The following is an 18,424-nucleotide window of genomic DNA, read 5'->3' on the forward strand; positions in this document are numbered from 1 at the left end:
GAGAGAGAAGCAATGGTTTGGGCACTGGTTTGACCATTTCTTTTCTTTTCTTTTGTCAAACCTCAGTACAATTTTCCTTCCCGCTGGGGCCAGCGCTGCTGAGGACAATGGCGTCATCAAGATAAGCACTACATGTTTTTGATTTAATTCTAATAAACAATGACTGACATGTCGAACATAAATAAGTTAAAATGTACAAACAAACAAAGTCCAAATCCTCACCATCTAACATCAACATCAATTTTTTTTTAAACATTCAAAATCTTAAGCCAGTCCTTGAACTAGTATTCAGTACATCTGTAAGTACTTTAAAGTACAGATTTATCATCAACAAAATTTCCAGAGAATTCAGAGTAACAGTAATCGCCTGCAGAAAAATGTCCCCTGTGACTGATATATTATAATGTGTGGCATTATTAGATTGTTAATACTGGTGCAATGATGCATAAGTAGCATTTTCCTGTTGTTGTTCAATCCAGTCTTTCCCAACCTTGGGGTCAGATTCCCTCCAAAGGTCACAGAATAAATCTGAGATGATTAATGTGGTGTACCAAAAAACTGAACGATGCTCTGCTTTACAAATGTGTATTTATTATTTGGACTTTCTCTAATATTTGCTGATTTTGTGAAACAAACTGTTATTTAAATGAAACCATCTGAGAGGTTTTAACAAAAAATCTCTCTCGACGTTGGATTTGTGACAAGGGCCCCCCACTAGACTGCTCTTTGTAAGGGGTCACAAGGCAATTCATCTATTTATCACGTTTTCTATGGAAGATTTTGATTTCCTTCTGAAATGTAGTGGATAAGAATGGCAGAATTAAATAGAAACACTCATGTAAAGCACGAGTGGTTTAAACTAGAGTCAATGTACGTACTCGTTTAATCAAACATTCATTCATATAGGTGGAAAGCAGTTTGTTGTGCAGCATGTTTGCGAGTGGCTAAAGCCCAGTTGGCGGAGATTTTGGTGCCTGACTCAGACTTGGGCTTCCTGTGTAAAAACTGAAGCCTGAGTTCATGCAGTGAGGTATTGTTGCATAACACTTATCTTGACTAAAGCACACCACACCCTGGGACTGGGAAGGGAAGGCCAAACCGGTCGCAGTCTGTCTGGGTCTCACTTCCAGGTTTTTAGTATGAACACGCTCCCGTTTGATGGGGAATGCGTTTATGTATATATGTCAGCACCAGTTTCTGGAGTTAATATGGATTTCAGGCATCAAAACATCCTGAAAAAGCATCACAATAGTAAATTCTTGGGAGTTACAATTCAAGTTTATGAGCATTTTTATTAAGGAAATCAATTAGGCACGGTCTGATTTTATATGGAAAAGTAAATGGCTTGTAGAGATGCTGCAAACTAAGTAATTCACTCCATCGTATAAAATAAAAATGTGCTTTCAATAAAAAAATGTTCATGCTTTGTATTAACTTAGGAACTTAAAAGTACTGAAGCAAGCATCAGTGTTGAAACCTGACACTGAGTCAGTTGTGCTGAGATATTATATATGAGTCACATATCATAATGAGACACATTGCAGGTCAACATTTATGAATGGCACACAAGAGGGAGTATTTCCCACATTACGTCTCTTTAGAAGAAGCTCCATCAGTGAATAGAAAAGCTGTGAAGCAAGGCCACATGTCTCTCTCTGTCTGTCCTTATTTTACCATTTACATTTGGTTTGATTTATTCCTGCACACCCTCTTTCTATCACTGTTTTAATGCAACACCATACTTTATGTCATCACTTCAGTTTTCATATGAAAGCTGAGGAACAGAGATGTTAATTGCACTTGACATCTTCAACTGCTGATCAGCTTCCTCTTTTGCTTCTTTTTATTTTGAAGGCTCTATTTTCTGAAATTCTTAATATAAGTGTGTGTGTGAGATGAGGCAGTCCAATAATAATTGTACTATAATAAGGTGAAATAATGATCTTTTGGTTTTTTTCAATCTATTTTATTGATTAACTGAATGTCTTTTAGTTTTGTCCGTCTTGTGACCGTACAAAACCAGAAGAGTTCTAAAGGCAGAACCTTTCACCTTGGCACAGTCATGCATGTACAGGTTTACACCAGGACAGGACACTTTTGTACAAATTTTTCATAAACTATGCTAGTGTTTAAAATGTACTTTTCAGCAGGAAAACATGATTTTGACTGGTAAAAGAAATCCACGATAAACATAACATGTAATTACATCTAAGTAATCCCCAAAGGTTTTTGTGCAGGTTTGTAAAGTTGAACCACTTTTTACCCTGAACTGAGCCTGTCAGGTGAACTCAAGTAAGTCTCCTTATGGGGGTAAGGGCTGTTTAACAAGTCTTCTCAGCTGAGAGAAAATTGATGATGAGGCATCGACTCAGTTGAAGGGAAGGTGGTTAATATAGTTGAGGCTGAGGTGTGGCTTGTTTGACTTGGCTTGTTATTTGTGTGTTTTATGCAGAAAAGGGTAAAAATTGATAAATCTGCAAGAATTTCTTTTCTGAAAGGATAAGTAGGTAGGAGCAGATTTTAAGAGCTGTTAAAAACAACAACCCTCTCCATCCTATCTCCATCACTCATCTCTAATTCCACATGAAGCAGTAAGCTATCTGTGTGAGATAGCGCCCGAACAGAAGTGAACGTGTCTCCAGCGCTCCTGTCAGACGATGTTGAGCGGGAATGTCAACAGCGGAGGTCGACCCCGGCAGTGCCGATGTTTAGTGAGCAAGATGTTCCTCCTCTGCAACACATAGATGAAAAATGCACATGAGAGAAAAAGGGAAAAGACCACTTCTCTTGAAGCGCACTCCTTCTGGCAGAGAGTCAAGGGCAAGCTGCCAAGGTACTACTTTTCACTTTCCTGACATGAGGCTGAGGCAGGAAAGGGGAGGACTGCGGGGTGCGTGCGTCAGCAGGTCCGCCTGGGACTCCCTTGCCAGGAGGTGGGAAGAGCATGTGGTTCTTATCTTATCTATGGGAGGGCTGGAGCACAGCGTCCAACACTGACATTCAGTGAGCGGCAAAGGGGGTGGAAAAAAAAAAAGGCTGAGGATGAAAACGCTTTGACTCCTCTCCCACTGCTCACCTCATTTATTCAATGAGGCTATGAACCTGTGTCCACGTGCAGGTGAACACACACACACACACATACATATATTGTATGTATATACACCCCCTACCACATTCCACAGCAGCCAAGGGTGATGTGATCGGTGTGGCTCAATGAATACAACGAGTCAGTGAAAAGCTGTCAAATGAAGAGTCCCATCTGCAGTCCCATCACTACCAGAGACACACCCCCAAATGGCAAAAACAAACACCACTACACAAACATGCAAGCTCACACCTCACACTCAAAAGAGAGAGAGAGAGAGAGAGAGAGAGAGAGAGAGAGAGAGAGAGAGAGAGAGAGAGAGAGAGAGAGAGAGATTTCCATGGAAATGTAATTTGCATTATTTCCACTTCCATGGTGCAGGTCATTAGACGTAAGGGTAAGGGCTATAAATTGCAAATTGAGATGTAGATAAGGCCTGTCCCTTGGTCCACACCCTAACGGTGTGGTAACAGGAAAGCAACAACATTTTAACTGTAGTTACAGACAGAAAGCTAGTCAACCTTCACCCCTTAACAAAAGTTACAAACTAAAAACTTTCTTGTGCATTTTCCTTCAGTGAGCGGAAACTGAACAGCAGCCAGAGGTGGTAGATCATACGGCTTACAACGGTGCTGATTGTGAGCGTTACCAGTAAAGCTGCAGTTGCTGCCTTGGGGTCAGCATCACGCCCGAACCTGTGGTTTTGATGTAGTGCTGTATCTACCCAAGAAAGAACCCCACCTCCTCCTCCTCCTCCTTCTCCTCCATCCCCAGAGCCACATCAGTGATCAGGGGTCATGTTCCCCGCTCCACATCTGGACTGATGCTGAACTCTGCAGCCGCTCCGCAGAGGAGCCAGTGGGGACCCAGTAATGAGAACCACAGATCCTTGCGTCTTCTCCAGTGCCGCGTTCTTTTATGAGCCTTGACACGAGGACAAGTTGTAAAGAACTCTACATGCATGTGGCCTTTTTCCCATCCCCTCAGATACACAACCCACGACAAGCTGACAAGGGGGTCAACGGACGCCTTGAGGAGAATGTCATCTGTTTCATCGCTCAGATCAGTGCACTGTTCCCTGGCACTGATCCAGTCCTGCATAGATCTTGATACAAAAAAGGGGTTCAAACTGCGTAACAGGCTAATTTTCTTGGGCTTGAATTTCCTGAAAGTTTAAATAAATACTGAAGACAAATCACAAAGAGAGTTTATCTGGCATGTGCTAAGGCCGGCCTGGAATTACTTAGCCATTCAAATTTGAATCAAGCTTTAATTTTCATATTCCAATCATATCAAGCGGTATATGATTTATATATTCAGAGACTGTGCTGAGAGAGAGAGAGAGAGAGAGAGAGAGAGAGAGAGAGAGAGAGAGAGAGAGAGAGAGAGAGAGAGAGAGAGAGAGAGAAAGCATGCGGTGGGGCAGGAAATGTCCAGCGTGAGTACTTCCTGCCTGACAATGCAGCCTTCTTCACTTAGTTAAGCAATTCGTCGACAACCAATTGGGTTTTAAAAATGCCTGAGAGATCACATTAGGGCTGACCCAGACTGACCTTCGAAGCTGACCAGAAGTATCCACAAACAATGCACACAAACATATACGTGTGCATGTAGATGTCTCCACAGCCTGAGGCTACGAACAGCTATAACATCCAGGGAATGAATGAGCCAACATGTTGTCTTCACAAAACTGGAGTCTGTTTCTCCGGAGAGGACTGGATTTGCTGGACAGTCCAGCAACCAGTCCCATTTCAGAGAGGACAAACACGCCAGCAGTTGCTAGAAAACAAAACAGCACTTTTGACCACAAAAGAAGCTCCTCGCTCCTCGCCGCTGGATACAGTTGAAGTCATCTATCACATGTCTAATATTTGCAGAAAGCAGTCTATGTAAACAGTGCTACAGAAACACGCAGAGCGTCATTATCTGATATATGTGTTCATTAAAACAAAGCCACGATTAAAGTATAATCAGATTAGTGTCTGATCTCACACCAGTTACAGGGAAACATGAAGTGAGAAGGCAAATAGTCTGTGAAGTTAATCCTACATTTAGATTCATTGACAGCTCTGCGGAAAAAAAAAAAACAGCAGCATAAATGTGAGATATGATATTCACACATAATGACAATTATAGCCAAAGAGGAAATTGATAGTGAACTTTCACTACAGTCAACGTATTTGTGAATGACTTGTTTTACATGTTAAAAAAATATAGTGTATAATATTCCAGCTCATCACACATCAGCTGATACTTTAAGGTAGTCGACTCCCCACATCTACTGTTGTCTCCTGAATTAAAAAAAAAAAAAAGTGTGGAAGCTTTGTGAAATCTTAAATTCTTGTCCTTTTTTGGTCAGTATGAGGGCGGGATACCTACATACTGTACCTCAATAATACATTCCATGACTGCAGTTTACTGCTATGTGTGTACTTTGGCATCATTCAGTATCCCAGGCCCCAAACTGCTAACTTGTTATTACAGGATTGCCACTAAAGGTCACTTGAGGTGCCACTGAAACAACTGGAACCACTGACATGAGTTATTCATGTGGCGCACACACACACACACACACACACACACACACACAGAAATTACAAAAAAATTGCAGTAATTTTTTAGGTAGACGTTCTCACAGAGATGTTACAAACCAGATTAAATGCACAGTAAGGAGTGTAAATTCAACACTGAGCAACACAGACATGCTCAGAAAACAGAAGTTCATTATGGGCGAATATCTGGGATATTTAGTGTAGTGACAGAAAATTATTAATGTGTCCACTAAACATATGTTTTCTTATGCTGGCACAAATTTCTTAATATATAAAAATATATATATATATTTTTTTTAATTATTTTTGTTAATATAAATAAAAATAAATTGTGTATTGTTTGTCTCTGACATTTACAATCATATTGTGCTGGAAAAAATTATTTTATGAATTTTAGCAGAAATCTCACTGGATCACAGCTATAGAATACGAAAGCTATGAATATTATTTTATATTATTAATATGTTGTGTTAGGAATATTAGCAGCTATAGGACTATTAGAATAAATATGAATAATAGTATTTATTATAATTAGAATAAAATACCAATGTCTAAAAGAATATTAAGTCTGAACTCCTGCAGGAGTGTTTATGTTCCTCAAACTGATTTTACACTTTCTCTCCTCACACGCAAGCTTCGCTTTTTGATGCCATGTCTCACTGCAGCACTGCTGACTGTCCCCTCCATGACAGACCGAATCGACTCAAATCCGAGATGGGATTTTCAAACCGGCTCTCTCTCTCTCTCTCTCTCTTTTTTTTTTTTTTTTTTTTTAAATAGAAAACGACCATAGAGACACACACTACATTTTCCAAATTACAATCCTAACCGGTCCCCCTCCAATGAAGTCCCCACCCATCAGCTATCAATCTGTCATTCATAAAGTTGGGTAGACACATGGGCAAATAACGTACGCCTGCAGGATCAAAATATGTCCATGTTTTACGCGATTTATTGCCCTGTTACTTAAAGTCAACGCTTCTTATATTTTTGCGTAAATTTTAGCGATGATTTTCTTTAAGAGTGTTGGTCAATAATACCTACTTGCACCCAGGAAACAGTCCGTTAACCTTCTGAAACAGCTTGTTGAAGACGGACCATCTTCCATTTCGGATTGTGAGCGCAAAAGGAGAGAGGAGTCACGGAGAAAAGTGCGCCTCTGCAGCTGCAACTTGGTGCGTCTGGGCTAAAACCCAAAACTATTCCAGTACGCGTTGAGGTGATGGTGGTGTCCTCAATGCTTCAGGCTGTGCACGGTTTAGGAAGGGCAAGAAGAGCAGTGTGCTGCCCACCCCCCTCCCTCCTCGCCCTCCACCAGCGCTATGACCCAGCACCGCTGGCCGAGGTGTAGCTACAGTCGGCCCGCCTCCTCGGCGTGGTGGCTCCGTTGTGGATGTGCAGCGGCAGACTGGGGGAGCGGAGACGACGACGACGCATAGACACGGAGAAGGGGAGTAAACACAGACACACACACACACACACACACACGCACACATGCGCACACACACACACACACACACACACACACACACGGTTAGGGAGGGAAAGACAGGGGCGCGCGTCACTGTCAAGTTAACCACAGGTATAACGCACGTCTTCCTCTCTGATTTTCAAAATAAAAGCCAAAGGATTGGACGTTGTGTGGGGTTATGCTTATGAAATGAACACCATTGTCTATTTTATGAACAATTTAAGTGGATTAAATTATATTTCACAATATTTGCATTTAAACAGTACAGTCCTGATGACTATGGAAAAATATACCAAAACACCATGATAGAGCGCTTAAAAATGTATATCTTCCAAAAGAATTAGCTGCTTCTATGCATTTCAAAAGATTACATTTATCCAGTGTACTTTTCCTCCAGCAAACTAACAAAATGTATTTTAATTTGAAGGATAATTCATTCTTGTTTCCAGTAGTTTTGCTCACTTGACGTGTCTGGGAAGCGCACTCTTGACGCTGCTGTTCCTGTTCCTGAATTTGGCTGCGTAAAAGGGGCCGAGCCTCTTGTCCAGGGCTCTCCAGAGACACGCTGCTGTTTCCTGATCCACTGACTCAGTGGTCAAGGAGCAAGGCAGCCTCCAAAATTCACAGCATGGCAGGGCAAAGCAAAAGAGCATCAGCTGTTACATACAATGAATGAAAAGCTGCAGCACACCATATTTTGCTGTCTTTCCCATGTGCCCTTTAGCAAGGCACTGAGTAGGCATTTGTTTCTACTGCTAAGACTGCCACAGCTGACCCTGACCCCTGAAGAGCTAACACAGGGACAGATCACCTGGTTAGTTTAGGTATTACCAGGCCAGATTTTATGAATGGCAAATGTCCAACAAGTACCTTCATTCAGAAGATAAGCCCTTAAACCAGGCAACAAGATAACTATTAATGGTGTCAAATATACAGTATATCAGGTCAAAATAAATAATAAACATTTGAACACACACTTTCATGATGGTGCAGCAAAAGAAAAGAGTCTTTAATGTGTAGAATATGGAGAAACAATGTGTGTGTGAGCATGCAGGGGCAGTCTAAACATTGAACGTACCAAGGTCTACTTAGTGTCTTATCTAACTGGACATTTTACATGAGGTTCTTTTGTCTAAAGTAAAGAAGATTTCTGCATTTTTCACGGTCACTGTTGATATTTGAGCTCCCGACTTCAAATATCTGCAGAGACATGCATGTACCTACAGGAATGTATTCAATTGATTTATTACAGCAGGCGTACGTTTACATAAATTATAATTTAAGTATGGCCTTGAATTGGCACCATCAAATAAATCAATGTTGTGTCTTCCTTTAAGGCCTAACCCTGCCAAGACTGTACACCCACAATGCAAATGAAATATTTAGACATGCTCACTAGAATCCTACAATAATAATAATATTAACACTTTTTTAAATTTTCGTATTATAAGTGTTAGTCAAAGGACTTCCTGTACAGTATGTACTCTTTAAGCACTCTCTCGTGAGTGCTTAAAGAAATAAATTTTTGCTTTAAAGCTATAAGGAATGCATCACCACTGATGTTTCCTCTAATTATATCCGTGTAAAAAGGAGACCATAATTAATTTACAGGAGATTAGTAAAGCCAAACAATCCTCACATGCAACTCGGTGTATATAGAGTGAGCACATAAAGAAACATAAAGATCTTAGCTCAGATTAACATTAACATTAACATGGCAACAAGTATCAACATGTGTAAATTATTCCTGTTTAAGTGAGTCTGTTCTTTCTGTGTCATTAGTTCATGTAAGGATCCCGCATCGAGTTCCAAATGAAGTGAGCTCCATATCTCTACAACCTTTGTAGATGTGTGCCTTTGTTATCAGTGCTCACAGTGCACCTAAACAGCACTGAGTTGGCAACATGATACAGCATAAAGGGTGCCAGGCTCCCTCATGGCCGCAGCATTACATACTGATCATATCGAGAGAAAGAGAGAGAGAGAGGTGTGGAAGCTGTGGCGGGTTACGTCAGCATGTGCGCTATCAATCACTGGCATTCCTACACTCTCGAGCAGCTGGTCCATTCAGAGGTCACGTATAACATAATGGATTCTCTCTGACACACTCTGTCGCTTTTCCTTCCATTTTAGGCCGATGAGAAAGTGCTTAAGTGAAGAAACAACTTGCATCTTCACTTCTGTTCATTTCACACGTGTACATGCATGTGTTTATTTGAAATGCTAATATAATAATATTTTCTGATACTCAGGAATTTTAGAGGTTGAACGCAGGTAACTCTTCTGCCAAGATACAAGATACAATGCTGTTTTGTGTTGAAAAGTTGCCATAACACGCCTGTTTTCATGACCTTAACCCAATGAACATTAGTGCAATTTCATTCTGGATTATGAAACTTTTAAGGATAGATAAAATAGGTTGTAAAATTGCTTTCACGTGTGACACAAACAAGAAGAAGCTCTGACTTGGTGAAGCTCAGAAAGCTCTGTCAGCTCCTTCAGGGCTAACCTTTTTGCATCCTCCCTGCACTCCAAGTAGCTTATGCATGGAAATTTAGATAGAAAACAAATGTTTTGAAACGTTCCCTGCAAAGTTCATGACTGGGAATTTATGAGCTTATGTGAGACGGTTATGGATGAAGAAGTTATAGGGAAATGTGGTAGATCATCATGGATGCCACAACTCTGTCTGTGACCCACCAGTGAACTCTTTTGATCCACAGCTCTTCGAAGCGGCAGAGCAACTGTTTTTAGATGTTTTAATAGTTATGACCAGTCTCACCTGTCAAATCAAGCGGATATGTCAACAGTGTTTAGATTAGGCCACTTGTTAAGAAATATACGTTCACCACTGACAGAAAAAATAGAAACATTAAGTGTACTGAAGAAATGGTCTTATCTACACAAACAGATGTTTTGCCCTTGCACACAAGTAAAAGTTGGATGTGCGAGACAATTTGGATTCTTATGTTAGAAAAAGATACAAAACCATAAGAATGATCCCAGCAAATCTTGAGCTGTCAGATGTTTCCTGGACTATTTTAAGTTCACAAAGCAAGCTGCACTTTGTTACAGACACATTATTGCTAGGGAGCCACCTGCGATCTCTCCAAGTAAAGGACTAGTTTCTCAACTTGTTACTTTGACCCCGACAGTTTAAGATTTTTCCATCTCCTTTTACTTTCAGAAAGTAATCAGTTGTAATCTCAGTATAATCAATCATCTCAATTAATGTTATGAATAAGTATGTTGCTGTCCTTATTTAAGCAGAAGCAGTAGCAGTTCACTGTTGCAGTTGCAGGTGAGCTACTTTTTACATTATAAAGGGCTGAAACTAATAATTATCCCTCATTAGAAATGAGAAATGTTGATTTTTTCTTTTTTTTGATAAGCTCGGATGGATTCACATTATAATATTTTTAAGGTCATCATAATGTTTACTGTGTAAAACCTTAATTGGTAAAGTAAGTAATTAGTACAGATATAAATTGATTGGAGTAAAAAGTACAACATTTCTGTCTGAAATGTAGTCAAGTAAAAGAATAACAGAATATTTGTACGTAAGTATATAGATATATAGTACTTGAGTAAATATACTTTAATTCCACACTGGTCCGTGTTGATTGTGCTGCAGTGAGCATAATGTAAGAAATACATGGTAGTGGAGAGATCACAGGTTTTGTGGCTAAATCTGCATCAGAGTATCTTTTCATTTATTTGGATGGACTAAGCACCACAGACCCAAGAAAACTTCAAAATGTCCGCCAGGGCTCTCTCAGGCTTGATCCGTATCAATTTGGACAGGCAGTGCGCACTCTTTTCTCTGTCAACATTACCCTGCCACCAAATCCCATATCCATCTGTGAATGGATAGCATGTGTGTTACATAGACATTTATGGAACTGAAAAAGGTGATGATGAAAGAAGCTGAAATCTCATCTGTCTTAATATGGGATTTGTGTCACATGCAGTAGGTTCCTATGGCTTTTGGTGAAAAAGCAGTTTTAGTATTGTCCGCTGGGGGATCAACAGCTGACTGAAGAGTGAAGTGGATGGCAGCCATGCTTAACTGTTCTTCCCCTCACGGCTGTTTTTAGCAAACATCCTCCTGATGACTACGACCTCTGTCTCCCAACATAAGAGCTTCACATCTTCAGACGTGTGTGCGTTTGTTCACACAAAGCCTTACCCCCTACCCCCACATTACAGACCTCATCCACTTAAGCACATTTCTGATTCAAGGCACTGTACAAGCTTTTTGCACGCTGCACACACACACACGCCCCAGATGTAAGTGAAACATTTACAGATCACATGCAAGCACACGCAAACATGAACACATATATACACAGGAGCATACTTGCATCCACGTAGGCACACATCACATGCGGCAGACACACACCACAGAGACTTCCAGTCCCCTCCCCCCAACTGAATAGTCTGTTCTGACAATCCACAGGACAGCCGGAGCATTGACGTCAGAGGCAGGCCCATGAAAATACAGGGTCCCTGGGGGGCTGTGGGAGTTATGCACATCTTCACAGCTTGGCTCACAACTAGTTCAACAACCAATGAGCATATTTCTGCCTCTGTTTACTCTTATTTGTTTGAAAATGTAATAATAATAATAATAAAAAAAAGAGGTTTCACATTTACACAAAGCCTGGCATGCACAAATTTGCATGCGACTGCAATGCGGATGATCTGAAACGTGACGTCAATGGACGTCATTGCACTGTGATCCATTAGGACAAATGTGAGATAGGTGCATAATTTAGGTTAATGGAAATACAAATCACAGCACATCATTACCTGCCCTCTGTCGTCTTAATAATTGCCATTTTGAATAAGTGCTGTCAGACTGTAGTATATTAGACATACCCAGAGGAAGGTTTGTTGCTCGCTTAGACATCCTCACAGTCCCGGGAGAAAAGATGACATCTTTGTTTATCGCTCAATGTTCTGAACCTCTTTGTTTTTTATTTCGTCTTCTAAAACATCAGTGGGACATCAGAGCCATTAATCCCATTGTTCTCTCTCGTTTGCCTCCTCTCACCTTTTCTGAAATTGTCTATGGCAAAATTATATAACATAGTGACTGTAACCAGATACAGTATGTGTTGCTCTGGCCTTAGATGTGCACTTAAAACATAAAACGTAAAAAATGATCCTGCAATGAGCATTACATTGACAGCATCAGTTTATGTGTCTGTATGTGTTTAAATATCACAAAAGCAAGAAGAGAGAAGAGAAATAGGAGGGGATAGATATAATTTAATTAACATTTATATTTTGAACAGTAAGCATTAATAAAAGCACAGAAATTAGTAAATGTCACAGAATAGACTTAGCTTTTCATTCATAAAACTATACATGTTTTACATTGTGCATTTGGATTTTTGCTCCAAAGTGAACTTCAACAGATCACAAATTTAGGCCTCATAATGTTTACCACAATTAATTAATTAAAATAAGTTTAAAACAACCAGCAAGTCTTAATATTAAACATAACACATGCTGTATTCATGTGCATGACCCTCACTTCACCTATTGTGCTGCCCATGTTTTTAAGTATTTTCATCATTAGCCTTTAGCTCATGTGCTGTTGTTCCTCACCAAAAATGGCAACCAAAACCAAAGTTGAGAATATAATGGAGCATGAATGCAGTGGTGGGAATGTGTCCCCATCTCCTGATATTATTCCTTATTCACCTGTCTGTAGGCTTATGAAATGGCGTAATGTCACCACACTGCCATGCACTTCCACATCCACTTCTGTTGAAATTGGTGAAAAAGTACATCATTGGTGTTGGATTATCAAAATCAAGACAGGGGGGATGTGGAAGGTGCTTCATTGGGGGTACATGGACTGACACTGTGCTGGTTTGTCTAGTCCATGGCAAGTACTTATGAGTCCCTTAAAAAGTGTCAAAGGGGTCTGATCTGGGTTTGTTGCATCTACAACATGTGTGATGAGTGATGCTTTTGTCTGCAATGCAAGAGGAAAAATGTTGAACATTTGTAATGATTTTATATTCAACCAGATTATTCTTGGAATGTTTCGATTGAGCAACAGAAGCTTTGATGGTTTCCTCCTTGTTGCAATAAAGCTGAATCTCTGAATCTGGATCCAAGCTCTCAATGAGATCCAAATGTACACTTATAATACTCAGGCATTTATAGGTAATGCTCCACCTCTTTTTAGTGCTGCACCCAATCCTGATGAGAAACAGAGCAAAATAATGCATTCTGTGGTAGATGAACCAGGGCAAAGTCTGCCCTGTGAGCACCAGGTGGTTTAGCTACATCACTGAAGCTCCATCTCCTCTAGATGGGGTCCATTTGAATTTTAAACTTGCAGCTTGTACAGCTTGTACAGCTTGTACGTATTTACTGATTTGGCTATATCATGGAGGACTTCCTTCCACGTGGTGAACATGGTGACGGGAAGAGTCCAGTTCAATGGAACCATTAAAAAACAGGCTCTTTTTTTGTCACATCAGTGGAAGCACTGTGCAGATTACACAGCAGGGATTACATGCTGTGTCCCCAAGGACAAGTGTCCCCTATTAAAACTTGGCCCTTCAGCTGCCTGCATGTCCCTCCAGAAGAGGCACAGCACTGGCTTGTCAACAGGAAATAGGCTGATCTGGTGAAGGTTGCCTTTTATGGAATCATTGACAATAACAGCATGTTCAAGGAACCTGAGGAGGCTGATGGACCTAACTTTCATTTGGGGTGGAGCTGATTGAATGACTTATCTCATTTGTAACACAGCCCTGTTCTTTCCTTCTTTCCATTATGTTGTATTATGTGGTAGAGGATTCTCTGTCTCCTCTACTTCCTCTGCAGATATCTTAGAAACATAACAAGTATGCTGCCCTTTGCAGCAGGCAAAGGAAGCAGGACTCTGCACGCCAGCATTTCCAGTTTTACAAGCCTCTCGCTAAGACCTGCATTGCCCTTATAGCATAGCCTACATGAGCATAAAGAGTGGCTGAGTCCCCAAATTGGCAGAACTGGATACTCTCCATTTCTACTACCCTCTGTCTGCCAGTGGTGCTGCAGAACAAGGAATGGTGAAACTGCATGATTAGTCTGGATTGGATTTACTGGATAACTGGGAAATCAAACCTAATTTGGTGCAGTTCCTATACATTAAATGCCAGGTCTAATTCAGCCAAGACCCTGTTTTATTAGTCTACCTTCCACAATATCTCGCAGAGACAGTTTGGTGAAAGGATCATTCTCAAACGTGACATTGAGGTATTCTTTTTGCAATCTAAACATTCCCTTTCCCAAGGACTATATGTCCAAAAAAAAGTGAATCAAGTTATACCATGCAGACAAAACAGTAATAGGGGATTCAGTGCTGGGAAGGTATTGCTGGTACAAAAAGCTGGGGCTAGTTTGGGAGATGGGATTGCCCCCACTGCAGAGAATGTGCCATTTTTTAAGATACATTGTTATACTTTACATACAAGATAAATAGCTAAAATGATTTGACATGTGCTTGGATTTTTGATGTCCCATCTGCTCATGTTGCAATTTATGACTATACATGTCATCCATACAAACAATGGTCACTTGCCCCACAGTCAAGTCCAAGCAACAAACAGCATAAACAACATTGATATCTTTACTTTTGGCACCAAATGCACTGAACAAGAAAGCAGATGGGCAGATGTGATGCCCACATCTAACTTCACTCTTGAGTTTAAAAGAAGTTTGTTGCTGACTGTCTTGACACTCATCATTACACAATATAATCCATAAAAATAGGAATCTGGTCAACGATGGCGAATGATCATGTCCTTTGCTTCTCTTGTGACTCTTACTAGCTCTGGCTATTTTTTCTACCAACCAAGAAACATGGCAACATTGCTATAGAGAAGTCTGACAGGGCAAGAGACTGAAGATGTTTGTTGCTCAATGGGACTTTTTTTTCCCAGATCCCAGCAATTAGCTTGGGAAATACAATGTTATTATAACCAAGAGCGTGGATGGCCAGAGCTACAAAAAAGGGGGAAAAAAGAGACATGTTGTAATAAACAACAGTTTTCCTTTAAGCTGTGCCAGTGAAGCTTCTTGTGGTCAGGTGAAGAAGTCATTCCCATGTGAACTGTTGTACGCACACACGTCCCAAAACTCCAAGGGGACTTAATAGTAACAATGACTGCAGGGCAAAGAAAATGTCCATTACAGAGAGAGTGACGTGCAGAAGGAAAATAAAGAGTAAAGAAAATGACAAAGGTATTTATATTATAAATTTATAATATTTGTATAGTGCGCCAATGATCATCCTTTATTGTTATATGTTCATATATATCACATACATTTCTGATCCAGCCATCAGATTTAGAACATTTTAAACAATTTTTTATGTTGAACAGTATTAAGTATTTGTGTTTTGAATAGCAAACTAGTAAGAAGAAGCAGTCTCAAGTGTGAAACAACAGGGGGATAAAAGCTAATAAAGGGAGCCTATAACTGACATCAGGCAATCACCGTCACAATTGCTACTGTTTCTTGTAATAATTAAACAGTGACAGATGAAATTATACATATGTTCCTACTATATCTTACTATATACTGTAATGACTTCTCTCATCTTTCATCTTATTAGAAATTAGTTATTCTGAATGATTAATTATTTAATCTCTGCGTGGAAAGACTCATAATTTCCCGTTCATCTACATGGAGGTCAGAGGTCAGAACAAACTGTAGCACCCCTGGAAGCTGGTGAGTTTGCTTGTGCATCATTGCAACATGGAGAACGTCACAGTAGATTGTAAAGAAAAAAAAAAGATGCCAAGCATCCAAACATTAGTGACGTAGGTTTTTAAGGGAGCTCTCCGAGCAGCAGAGCTTGCTCTGACTGCAAAATGAAGCATTTGTAAATTCAGAGCGCTGCCAGAATTCCTCTGCCTAAAATCCCTGTAAACAGACAATGTTGACAACTCCAGCCAAATGGTGTCACGTTAGACGGCCTCTATATAGCATAAAAATACAATTCTTTGGCCATTTTGATCTACTGCTATTGGGTTTGTTCATATTAAGAAAACTGTAAGCTAGAGGGCTGCATTTTCATAAATCTCTCTCCAATATTTTATTTATTTATTTAAAGCTTGCTCACGACGTGATTGTGCTTAACACCACACTCTGCATCTGATGGAGAAGATGTAATGACATGATGCATGATGAACATATTTTAATGTAAATTTAAACAGTTTTAACACAACAGTCGAGTGGAAGCCTTCTTCTGCTTATGTGCCACATGCTGACAAATTTAATGTGACCACCTAACACCTTTAATGCTCTCAGTGGCTCGCTGTGATTCAGACCTCACGCTGCACAATTAAATTCAAAAGAATAGGAGGATTAACATGGATAATATGTCGAGAAATAAATGAAAGAAATGCTTAAAAGGTTTCTATCAAAGCATGAGAGAAAACAGAGAAAGCACAGTCGGAGAGTGCACAACAGACAGGTGGTGCAGATATGTGATGTGGAGCTGTGTGGAGCGCTGCAGTGGGGGGAACAGCGGAAAGCACATAAATCAAAAAAATAAAACAAAAAATAAAACATTTAAATGGTTGAGAAAAGAAAACGTGATGAAAGAAGTGTGCAGTGGGAGGAAGGGGGGTTGGTGGGTGTATCTGCGTCAGAGCTGGAGCCAATGAAGTCAGAGATGGGGCAGGATCGAGCAGGGGGAAGCTGTTACTGCCACTCACAGCAACCGCCCGGGCCTCATGTCCTCTCTACGTCACAGAGCTGGCAGAAATTATGCCTGTCTGAACATTTGTCACACACACACGTGCACACAAAAGAAAATGTAATTTATGTGCATTACACACATACACACAGCTATTTAATGGCATCTAAGTTAAAAACCAGTAGATGTGCTGTTTATTCCCTAATAAAATAAAACCACAATCATTTCATTTATTATGGACAAAATAGAGTGCTGAGAGTGAGTCCAATTTTTGATAGTTTTCCTTACATTATTCTTTGCACCTTATATAACATCAAGCTGTTCACCATCAAGCCAATGTTTATGTTTTTAAGTAAATGCAGTGTACAGCCTGATAGCTGATGCATCTGCCAGTATTTCCAGAGCAACCATGGCTTTCTTGTGTCCGTATCGAAGGATGCATTGCTGATTAAGCTGATCCAGAATTATATTATAGGCTCAGTTTATGCTATATTATTATAGCATTAAATAATATTTTTGGGGATTGGCTCTGAAATGCATTTAAACATTAAATCATCAAATGTGGATTTACTGCAGTGTTTGGTGATAAAAAATAAAAAAGTGAAGGGCAGCGCTGATCAAATAAGAAACAAATGAAAATGAAAATTACAAAAACATATTTTTACTCTCTGACACACAGACACATCCCAGGATTTACACACACACACACACACACACACACACACACACATGCAAATCCTGGTTATTTAGATTAGCGGGCAGCGTTTCTGTTGGCACTACTTCTGACCTAGATTATCACGTCTGTAATTCTAGAGGATAACTACGATGATGAGCATGTGGTCAGAGGTCTGTGGAAGGGAAAGAGAAAAAACAAAACAAACAGAGCTCACTTGCTTTGCTGACGTCACTGAGCCATGTAAAACGCTTCACTGTGCAATCTTGTAAAACTGCAGGCAAGATAGGAGGTCAAATGTGTCTCTTTAGTGTTAAGCAGAAAAAACACACACAGATGCATATATTTTCCATCTGAAATGAAAATGTAAAAAATATGTATTCTGTTGCTTCAGCTTATGGTTCAATATTTTTTCCCACCACAAGTCTCCTGGTGAGATTTTTTTCCCATGTGGCTTAACTCAGACTCAGATTTACTTTTTCCTTTTGTTACACCACGGAGAGCAGCAGCTGCAGCTCTGCAGGCAGGCGTCCCAACCTATAGGTGATGACGCAAGCAAGGAGACATGAGCCATGACCTCATCAGCTTCCCATCAAACCATCTCTCACTCTGCTCTCTACCTCACACACACACACACACACACACACACACACACACACACACACACACACAAAATTCTGAGTTACTGCTGGCTTTAAAAAAGACAAACACCCTCCCTCAGCGCCATACGATGCTACCACTCTGCTTGCTGCACACACGTGTACTGATCTCTGACCTACCATGCTAACAGCGGCCTTTTAAACACACAGTCGGACCATTACTTACAGCTGAGTGATGTCACACAGCCTGTCAGTGTGTGTTTCTTGTGACGCTATACGGTGTGTATACAGTGAGGTGTTGCTGACTGACTGTTTGACTCTGCCCCTTG

The 18,424-nt window shown here is 40.3% G+C and overlaps 1 protein-coding gene across 6 annotated transcripts in view; it reads right to left on the bottom strand.

The window, feature by feature from the left end:
• pde10a (phosphodiesterase 10A) overlaps positions 1-18,424 on the bottom strand; it is a 54,174-nt gene that overhangs the window by 28,175 nt on the left and 7,575 nt on the right. The window contains exon 1 of one of the 6 annotated variants that reach the window (XM_019270218.2): positions 6,682-7,152. The exons of 4 other annotated variants lie outside the window; for them this stretch is intronic. In XM_019270218.2, coding sequence (XP_019125763.1) covers positions 6,682-6,745 — 64 coding nt within the window. In that variant the 5' untranslated portion in view covers positions 6,746-7,152. Of the gene's footprint in view, positions 1-6,681; positions 7,153-18,424 lie in introns of those variants that run through there. One more of the 6 variants, XM_019270219.2, reaches the window with a different exon arrangement.

Source organism: Larimichthys crocea, chromosome III (genome assembly GCF_000972845.2).
Source record: "Larimichthys crocea isolate SSNF chromosome III, L_crocea_2.0, whole genome shotgun sequence".
Taxonomy (NCBI): domain Eukaryota; kingdom Metazoa; phylum Chordata; class Actinopteri; family Sciaenidae; genus Larimichthys; species Larimichthys crocea.